This window comes from Carassius carassius, chromosome 50, assembly GCF_963082965.1.
Source record: "Carassius carassius chromosome 50, fCarCar2.1, whole genome shotgun sequence".
Taxonomy (NCBI): Eukaryota; Metazoa; Chordata; class Actinopteri; order Cypriniformes; family Cyprinidae; genus Carassius; species Carassius carassius.
The window spans coordinates 19393507-19404215 of NC_081804.1; the positions used below are offsets into that span (position 1 = coordinate 19393507).

At 37.9% G+C, this 10709-nt stretch overlaps 1 protein-coding gene across 1 annotated transcript in view; it reads left to right on the plus strand.

The window, feature by feature from the left end:
* nup160 (nucleoporin 160) overlaps positions 1-5060 on the plus strand; it is a 111289-nt gene extending 106229 nt beyond the window's left edge. The window contains exons 34-35 of the mRNA XM_059545723.1: positions 4331-4426; positions 4775-5060. Of these exons, the coding sequence (XP_059401706.1) occupies positions 4331-4426; positions 4775-4858 (180 nt within the window). The 3' untranslated portion in view covers positions 4859-5060. The remainder of the gene's footprint in view (positions 1-4330; positions 4427-4774) is intronic.
* The last annotated feature ends 5649 nt before the right edge of the window (positions 5061-10709 follow it).

Here is a 10709-nt window from a genome sequence, read left to right on the forward strand (position 1 = left end):
CAGAGCAACCATGCTAAACAAAATTACAATACCTGAATAAAGTACTTATGAGAAATACAAGGCTTAAATAAACAGAAAATCACTTACATGATTGAGATTGAAACACGTTTCTCAATCTGGACTGTACTGCATTGAATACTTGGAGAAAACCATTCTTCCACTTCACCATACGGATCTCTCTTTCCTCTACCACCTCACTGGGATTTAAGCTAGAGGAGAATAGCAATTTAGGATCCCTAGTTGACAGGAGTAGTACTACAACCTACTAAAACCATGGTAACAGAACTATGGACTGTTACAACTTAAAAAAAAAAAATCACGAGCAGGGTGTAACTGTTGTGTTTTATGTCGTAGAATAAAACGTGAACATATCTTGAGCTTGTGTGAACCACATACCTAATACCCATTTCTCTATTGTGCACATACATCAGTTTGTTCCATCATTTTCACAACATTTTACCCTGTTAACTTTGCATCAAACACATTTTTTAAGTGAAAAAAGGATACTGTAAAATGATACAACTTATACATGACATTCAAAGATTTGTTTTGTCTGATAATTAATGCAATAGAAATCGTAAAAATATACATGCGCTTCTATTATTAAAATTATTTATGCAACAGATCTTTCACAAAACAGATATGAATAAAAACACATAAAACAGGTAATGAAAAACACATAACTTTAATGTCAACCTACCATAATTACATTGTTAAATTGTACAGTTAGTTATAAATTGTCATCAAATAAAGTTAATAAAACATACATGCAGAAATCTATGAGCGTCTCGAAATGATCGTTTGACAGTCGCGAACCTTATAATCTTATAAATGGCAATTGGAACAAAATCAAATGTACAGTATTGCAGATTTGAGTGGTTTGTGTTTGAATGAAGAGATCCCCATTGACTGACTAAGCACTGACACTGGACCTAATAATCAGCAGAAGAAAGAATGAAGCATTCTCGATTTGCGTGGTATCGGGCAGCTGTGGCCTAATGGTTAGAGAGTTGGGCTTGTAACCCAAAGGTTGCAGATTTGAGTCTCTGTGCCGGTGTGTGTTCATGGTGTGTTTAGTTCTCACTGCTGTTTGTGTGCACTTGGATGGGTCAAATGCAGACCACCAATTCCGAAGTATGGGTTACCATTTCTTGGCAAATGTCACAACGTTGACTTTTTTTTTTCTTTTCACTTTCATCTTAATGAATTCCCACACAGATTTACGCAATAATGTAAGGATAATAATGTACCTTGCTAAGTTTCGTAGATAAGTTTCCCCTTACATTAAATGAGAACGTCAAAGACCAGATGGCCAATACAAATTTCTTGGAATCAGATCTGTTCTGAAAAAAATTGTATCGTGCATCCCTAATTAGTTTACCCCCTTTACTGTCACTCACATTTTTGAAGATAGACTTGAATGTGCATGATACAAACCAACATTTTTATAATTCATGTCTGAAAACATTTTGTAACATGATATTGATGTACCATTTACATGGTAATGCAATGTTTGATTTTACAGTCGTGGCCAAAAGTTTTGAGAATTACATAAATATTAGTTTTCAAAAAGTTTGCTGCTAAACTGCTTTTAGATCTTTGTTTCAGTTGTTTCTGTGATGTACTGAAATATAATTACAAGCACTTCATACGTTTCAAAGGCTTTTATCGACAATTACATGACATTTATGCAAAGAGTCAGTATTTGCAGTGTTGGCCCTTCTTTTTCAGGACCTCTGCAATTCGACTGAGCATGCTCTCAATCAACTTCTGGGCCAAATCCTGACTGATAGCAACCCATTCTTTCATAATCACTTCTTGGAGTTTGTCAGAATTAGTGGGTTTTTGTTTGTCCACCCAAAGGTGGACAAACAAAAGGATTGACCACAAGTTCAATGAGGATTGACCACAAGTTCTCAATGGAATTAAGATCTGGGGAGTTTCCAGGCCATGTACCCAAAATTTCAACATTCTGGTCCCCGAGCCACTTAGTTATCACTTTTGCCTTATGGCACGGTGCTCCATCGTGCTGGAAAATGCATTGTTCTTCACCAAACTGTTGTTGGAAGAAGTTGCTGTTGGAGGGCGTTTTGGTACCATTCTTTATTCATGGCTGTGTTTTTGGGCAGAATTGTGAGTGAGCCCACTCCCTTGGATGAGAAGCAATCCCACACATGAATGGTGTCAGGATGCTTTACTGTTGGCATGACACAGGACTGATGGTAGCGCTCACCTTTTCTTCTCCGGACAAGCCTTTTTCCAGATGCCCCAAACAATCGGAAAGGGGCTTCATCAGAGAATATGACTTTGCCCCAGTCCTCAGCAGTCCATTCACTATACTTTCTGCAGAAGATCAATCTGTCCCTGATGTTTTTTTTGTAGAGAAGTGGTTTCTTTGCTGCCCTTCTTGACACCAGGCCATCTTCCAAAAGTCTTGGCCTCACTGTGCGTGCAGATGCGCTCACACCTGCCTGCTGCCATTTCTGAGCAAGCTCTGCACTGGTGGCACTCCGATCCCGCAGCTGAATCCTCTTTAGGAGATGATCCTGGCGCTTGCTGGACTTTCTTGGACGCCCTGAAGCCTTCTTTACAAGAATTGAACCTCTTTCCTTGAAGTTCTTGATGATCCTATAAATTGTTGATTTAGGTGCAATCTTAGTAGCCACAATATCCTTGCCTGTGAAGCCATTTTTATGTAACGCAATGATGGCTGCACGCGTTTCTTTGCAGGTCACCATGGTTAACAATGGAAGAACAATGATTTCAAGCATCACCCTCCTTTTAACATGTCAAGTCTGCCATTCTAACCCAATCAGCCTGACATAATGATCTCCAGCCTTGTGCTCGTCAACATTCTCACCTGAGTTAACAAGACGATTACTGAAATGATCTCAGCAGGTCCTTTAATGACAGCAATGAAATGCAGTGGAAAGGTTTTTTTGGGATTAAGTTAATTTTCATGGCAAAGAAGGACTATGCAATTCATCTGATCACTCTTCATAACATTCTGGAGTATATGCAAATGGCTATTATAAAAATTAAGCAGCAACTTTTCCAATTTCCAATATTTATGTAATTCTCAAAACTTTTGGCCACGTCTGTAAAATGGGTTTTAAAGGATGAATTTTGAAATTAAGTTTTCAGTTGATATATAACTTAAATATTTAAAAACTTAATATAAAAATGTGATAAAAAGAAGGCAACGAAGAAGTCTTTTTTTTTTTTTTTAAACAAAGGTCAAAACTCCTGTTATAATTTAGATTTTTGAGGGTGCACTCTTGTCATAAATTGATCTATTACTTTTCCTACATAATTTTTAACAAAAAACATTGGTAAAATATATATTTGGGAGTCGTAGACCTTTGAAATAACCCATTTATTTCAATAAATTCCAGGAAATAGTTTTTTATTTTATTTTTTTAAAATCTGATTAATCAATCATTTGAATAAACAATTTGAAAAAAAATGGTATGTCTATGTACAGTATTATGAAATATTAAAGTATATGTGTATATACAGGTGCTGGTCATAAAATTAGAATATCATCAAGGCACACAATCCACGTTGCTTGAGGTCCAGTGTAGTTTCCACAGTCAGTGATGGTTTGGGGTGCCATGTCATCTGCTGGTGTTGGTCCACTGTGTTTTCTGAGTTCCAAGGTCAACACAGCCGTATACCAGGAAGTTTTAGAGCACTTCATGCTTCCTGCTGAAAATCTATGGGGTATTGTGAAGAGGAAGATGCGCTATGCCAGACCCAGCAATGCAGAAGAGCTGAAGGCCACTATCAGAGCAACCTGGGCTCTCATAACACCTGAGCAGTGTCACAGACTGATTGACTCCATGCCACGCCACATTGCTGCAGTAATTCAGGCAAAAGGAGCCCCAACTAAGTACTGAGTGCTGTACATGCTCATACTTTTCATGTTCATACTTTTCAGTTGGCCAAGATTTCTTTGTATTGGTCTTAAGTAATATTCTAATTTTCTGAGATACTGAATTTGGGATTTCCCTTAGTTGTCAGTTATAATCATCAAAAATTAAAAGAAATAAACTTTAAATATATCAATCTGTGTGTAATGAATGAATATAATATACAAGTTTCACTTTTTGAATGAAATTAGTGAAATCAACAAATTTCTGATGATATTCTAATTATATGACCAGCAACTGTATAATGTAAAATGTATATATCATTAAAGGCGGGTTTCACAATCCAGTCTTACTGGATTATTACACTTTTTGCAAAAGGAATTTTGCAAATTTGTTAAACATCTACTTCTGCACAGTAATCGGAGTAGATTTATTATTTTCCTTTGATTTCCTGACAGCGGCCACTCTCAGCTACAGCATCCCTGGTGTGGCTGCCTTATACATCGATCGATCAGCTCTTAAGAAACCTCAGTGAAAGTCAGGTCAATGACAAGGTGAAGTATTTTTCACTTACATATGTCATGATGCCTGATATTTTTATCTCATGATTTTGAACAGAAGTTTAGAAACCTGTTCTCATCTATTGAGATGGGTTAGATATTCAAAAACAAGTGAACAACAGTGGAGTCTAATCTATTCAGTAAAAATCTTAATTTTCAAAGTGGGCCATTAAGAAAACAAAGTATGATGACATTTTGCATGTATGGTTTTGTGATGTACTCTGTCATTGACAAACAAATTTTTTCAAACTGTTTGACATTATGAAACTGTTTTAACACAATCTGTATTGTATAAAGTGCAATACAAATAAAGTTGATTTGACTTGACTTCTCTGTTTACAGATGTACAAGAATCTGAAAGATAAACTAGCAGAGTATCACAGACTGGTGGATCAGAGCAGCAGACACCGACTCATGGCCCGTTAACGGCCACTCAGAACTGCACTTCGGTCACCTACGGAAATATAAATAATGTTGATGATAAATGATTTGTTTGTGGCATGTTGTTGAGCTTTTTCCTGACTTTTATATAGATAGTTTAAAACATCTTAAACTTTATATGTCGTACTCTTGACTCAACTGGTGTCATTTAAATAAGGAATGCAATAAAACAGTTTTGTTTAATTGATATGTTTCAGACCTCTTAACTCTCTTTTCTGACCAAAAATAACCTATTTTAAATGCACAATATGTATGATTGTTTTTATTAAAATACCCAAAACCACTAGTACAGTCAGTGTTATATATTTTTCTGACTTGGGAAATCTAAATTTTTAACTAGTGACACGGACCGTGGTTAGCACTCGTTAGCTTGTCATTAGCGTTTTCATTCGAACCTATCGCTGTTTTCTTTTCTCCTCTCCTCTCCTCTCCTCTCTCGCTCCAGTTTTTCACAAGTTCATCAAACAACCGCAGTTAGAATATTTCATCAAGCACGGTGAGTAATGGCTTCTCCTGCTATTGTTATTTGCACCACTTGCCACATGTACAGTTTATCTATCTCTGTCGCAGATGAGGGATTCACATGTGATGAATGCAGTGAAATAGTTAGGCTGACAGAGAAGATTTCAGAATTAGAGACACGCATCCAAACTTTAATTGAGGACAGTAAGAATGTTAGGGCTCTAGATATGGCTTTTGATGCGTCTAGCTCAGGGATTCCTGTACATTGTTTGGTTCCGGCAACAGAGCCCTCACAGCAGGGCAACTGGGTGACAGTGAGGCAGCGTAGTCGTGCTTTTGGGGCACACCTGACCTGTTGAAAAGAGATGGTCTTCATCCCTCCTGGGGTGGCGCCACTCTTCTCTCTAGAAATATGGCAAATAGTCTTAGTGTTTATACCTGACTAACTGGGGCCCAGGTCAGGAAGCAGACAGACTGGCTAAACCGACCGTCTGCTAGCTGCCTCACATCACAGAGGTCAGCTAATTCTCAGCACATAGAGACTCTTTCACCTAGATATCACACTATAGAGACTGTGTCTGTTCCCCGAACTAGAAAATACAAAAAACGTCCAAACCAGGTTAAGATTAACAATTTAATTGAGGTTCAACAAATAAAAAACAGATGCAATATGGATAAACAAATGATAAAGCTTGGCTTATTGAATATCAGATCCCTTTCTACGAAAACACTTTTTGTAAATATGATCACTGATCATAATATATATGTATTCTGTTTGACAGAAACCTGGCTAAAACCTGATGATTACATTATTTTAAATGAGTCCACCCCCCAAGATTACTGTTATAAACATGAGCCGCGTCTAAAAGGCAAAGGGGGAGGTGTTGCTTCAATTTATAACAACGTTTTCAGGATTTCTCAGAGGGCAGTCTTCAAGTATAACTCGTTTGAAGTAATGGTGCTTCAGATAACATTATCCAGAGAAACAAATGTTAATGATAAATCCCGTTATGTTTGTACTGGCTACTGTATACAGGCCACCAGGGCACCATACAGACTTTATTAAAGAGTTTGGTGATTTTACATCTGAGTTAGTTCTGGCTGCAGATAAAGTTTTAATAGTTGGTGATTTTAATATCCATGTTGATAATAAAAAAAAAAGATGTATTGGGATCAGCATTTATAGACATTCTGAACTCTATTGGGGTTAGACAACACGTTGCAGGACCTACTCATTGTCGAAATCATGCTCTAGATTTAATACGGTCACATGGAATTGATGTTGATAATGTTGAAATTATGCAGCCAAGTGATGATATCTCAGATCATTATTTAGTTTTGTGCAAACTTCATATAGCCAAAATTGTAAATTCTACTTCTTGTTACAAGTATGGAAGAACCATCACTTCTACCACAAAAGACTGCTTTTTAAGTTATCTTCCTGATGTATCCAAATTCCTTAGCATATCCAAAACCTCAGAACAACTTGATGTAAAAAAAAAACTATGGACTCTCTCTTTTCTAGCACTTTAAATACAGTTGCTCCTTTACGCTTAAGGAAGGTTAAGGAAAACAGTTTGACACCATGGTATAATGAGCATACTCGCACCGTAAAGAGAGCAGCCCGAAAAATGGAGCGCAGCTGGAGGAAAACAAAACTAGAGGTATTTCCTATTGCTTGGCGGGAAAGTAACTTATCCTACAGAAAAGCATTAAAAACTGCTAGATCCGATTACTTTTCTTCTCTTTTAGAAGAAAACAAACATAACCCCAGATATTTATTCAATACAGTGGCTAAATTAACGAAAAATAAAGCCTCAACAAGTGTTGACATTTCCCAACACCACAGCAGTAATGACTTTATGAACTACTTTACTTCTAAAATCGATACTATTAGAGATAAAATTGCAACCATTCAGCCGTCAGCTACAGTATCGCATCAGACAGTGCACTATAGACCCCCTGAGGAACAGTTCCACTCATTCTCTACTATAGGAGAGGAAGAATTGTATAAACTTGTTAAATAATCTAAACCAACAACATGTATGTTAGACCCTTATACCATCTAAGCTCCTAAAAGAGGTGCTTCCAGAAGTCATAGATCCTCTTCTGACTATTATTAATTCCTCATTGTCATTAGGATATGACTTGATGGTTGCTCTGTCAATTCTTCGTCATCAGTAAGGAACCTAGGTGTGCTATTTGATCACAATCTTTCCTTAGAAAGCCACGTTTCTAGCATTTGTAAAACTGCATTTTTCCATCTCAGAAATATATCTAAATTATGGCCCATGCTCTCAATGTCAAATGCAGAAATGTTAATCCATGCATTTATGACCTCAAGGTTAGATTATTGTAATGCTTTATTGGGTGGTTGTTCTGCACGCTTAGTAAACAAACTACAGCTAGTCCAAAATGCAGCAGCAAGAGTTCTTACTAGAACCAGGAAGTATGACCATATTAGCCCGGTCCTGTCAACACTGCACTAGCTCCCTATCAAACATCGTATAGATTTTAAAATATTGCTTATTACTTATAAAGCCCTGAATGGTTTAGCACCTCAGTATTTGAATGAGCTCCTTTTACATTATAATCCTCTACGTCCGCTACGTTCTCAAAACTTAGGCAATGTGTTAATACCTAGAATATCAAAATCAACTGCTAAATCTAGATTAAAGACCCATCTCTTTAACCTGGCTTACACATAACACTCTAATACACTTCTAATATCCAAATCCGTTAAAGGATTTTTAGGGCTGCATTAATTAGATAAACCGGAACAAGGAACACTTCCCATAACACCCTATGTACTTGCTACATCTTAAGAAGAATGGCATCTACGCTAATATTAGCCTGATTCTCTCTTATTCCGAGGTCAATGTAGCCACCAGATCCAGTCTGTATCTAGATCAGAGGATCACTGCAGTCACCCGGATCCAGTATGTATCCAGACCAGATGGTGGATCAGCACCTAGAAAGGACCTCTACATCCCTGAAAGACAGCGAAGACCAGGACAACTAATGGCGCTTTTCCACTACACAGTACCAGCTCGCCTCGACTCGGCTCTGTTTGGTTTTCCACTGTGTAAAAGTTGTACCTGTACCGGCTTCCAGGTACTTTTTTTCGTACCACCTCCGGCGAGGTTCCAAGCGAGCTGAGGCGATACTATAATGTGACGTGAAAACACAGCAGACTGCTGATTGGTCAGAGAGAATCGTCACTATTCACTGCATCATCATTACACGCGCCAGCAATAGTATCCAGAATAACCCCGCCATTTTTAAAAAGTTTGGCCAGAGATTGCGTGATATATCCAATCCAGATGTGAGAAACAGCCACATCCCGAGGATCAAAAACAACATGCACTCGATTTCCTCCATTGTTCTGTGTGTGTGGGTAGCGGGTGTGTGTCGCGTAGAAGATTACGTCACGGCAGTTTCCTGCAGCGTCGCTATGACAACCAGGTACTATTGTGGAGGTACTATCTGCAATGAAAAATGGAGCGAAAAGCGAGCCGAGCCGAGTCGAGTCGAGCTGGTACTGGTAATGGAAAAGCGCCATAAAGGCCCCAGATACAGATCCCCTGTAAAGACCTTTGTCTCAGATGACCATCAGGACAAGACTACAGGAAATGGATGACTCTTCTGCACAATCTGACTTTGCTGCAGCCTGGAATTTAACTGCTGGTTTCGTCTGGCCAGAGGAGAACTGGCCCCAAAACTGAGCCTGGTTTCTCCCAAGGTTTTTTTTCTCCATTCTGTCACTGATGGAGTTTTGGTTCCTTGCAGCTGTCGCCTCTGGCTTGCTTAGTTGGGGTCACTTAATTTACTGCAATATCGTTGACTTGATTGAAAAATGATTGCACAGACACTATTTAAACTGAACAGAGATGACATCACTGAATTCAATTATTAACTGTCATTTTGCATTATTGACGCACTGTTTTCCTAATTAATGTTGTTCAGTTGCTTTGACGCAATGTATTTTGTTTAAAGCGCTATATAAATAAAGGTGACTTGACTTGACATGTGAACTGAAGACTGTAAGAGTGTATGCGCGTGTGTGTCATCTCTGTGATGCACTGACCATCTATCCAGGAGGTTTTCCTGCCCATGACCAAGGAAAGGCTCTAGTCTCTCCATCACCCTACATTGAACAAGCGCTAGCTAAATGTATATGGAATGGATGGATGTACAGTACTGTGAGGATTCTAGTCCTCCCTCTCTGCCACTCATTTTCCCCACCAATGTCTTCCTTGATCCATGTTTACAAACAAAATCATTCTGAAGGCATCCATCCTATTTGTTTATTAAAAAGATCACAGAGAGATTTGTCCAAATAGGACATTTACACAAGCTTGGCTTTCATTTACATTTACATTTAATCATTTAGCAGATGCTTTTATCCAAAGCGACTTACAAATGAGAACAAATAGAAGCAATCAGACCAACAAGAGAACAACAACAGTATACAAGTGCCATGACAAGAACACGTAGCCAGGTTTTTTCCTTTTTGTTCTTTTTTTTCTTTCAAGAATATGATAGACAAAAAAAGGTAAGAGCTAGTATTAGTTGGTTAAGTGCTGATGAAAATGATGAGTCTTAAGAAATTGCTGTTAGTTGTGTTTGGAATAATTATTATTCAATTTCACAGTAAATATTATGCTACAATTTTTTTTTAATATAATTCCTGCAGAAATAGACAGTTTATCATTGTTCTGATTTGAATGTGCTTTTATCAGTTTTGAAAGCAGTGTGTTAGCATTTGAAAAATGCCGCTGAAAATATATAGTGTTTTGGAGTTTGTGGAGTATGAATGACAAAAGTGTTCAAGTTCGTTTCAAGTTCGTTTATTTATAAAGCACCACTTAACACAGTCACCCGACTGACCAATGTGCTGTACAAAATAAAATGCATGACATATAACAATAAAGCAGATAGAATTTGACAACACTAGAATATGTTAAACGCCAGTCCGAGTAAAGGAATGTATAGCTTCCATTGAGCATTTGAGGGTATATAATATTTAAAAACGGCAGGTGTGAGAAATTAGCATTCCAGTAGACAGTATGTCTAGCACTTTATCACAAATATTATGTTTTCACACACGACTACCTGTAACTAATGAACGTAAATAAAAAAACTATCCCAGTCAATCCAAAAAGGCAAGGGAGAACAGATGGGTTTTTAAAAGAGTTTTAAAAATATCTAGTGAAGGAGCAGTTCTGATGTGGCTTGGTAGGTTGTTCCACAATCTCGGGCCTGCGATAGAGAAAGCTCTGTCACCTCTGCGTTTAAGTCTGGAAGAAGGGATCTTGAGCAGCTTTTGATTCCCAGAGCGGAGCTCTCGAGTGGGATTGTATGGGCAGCCAGA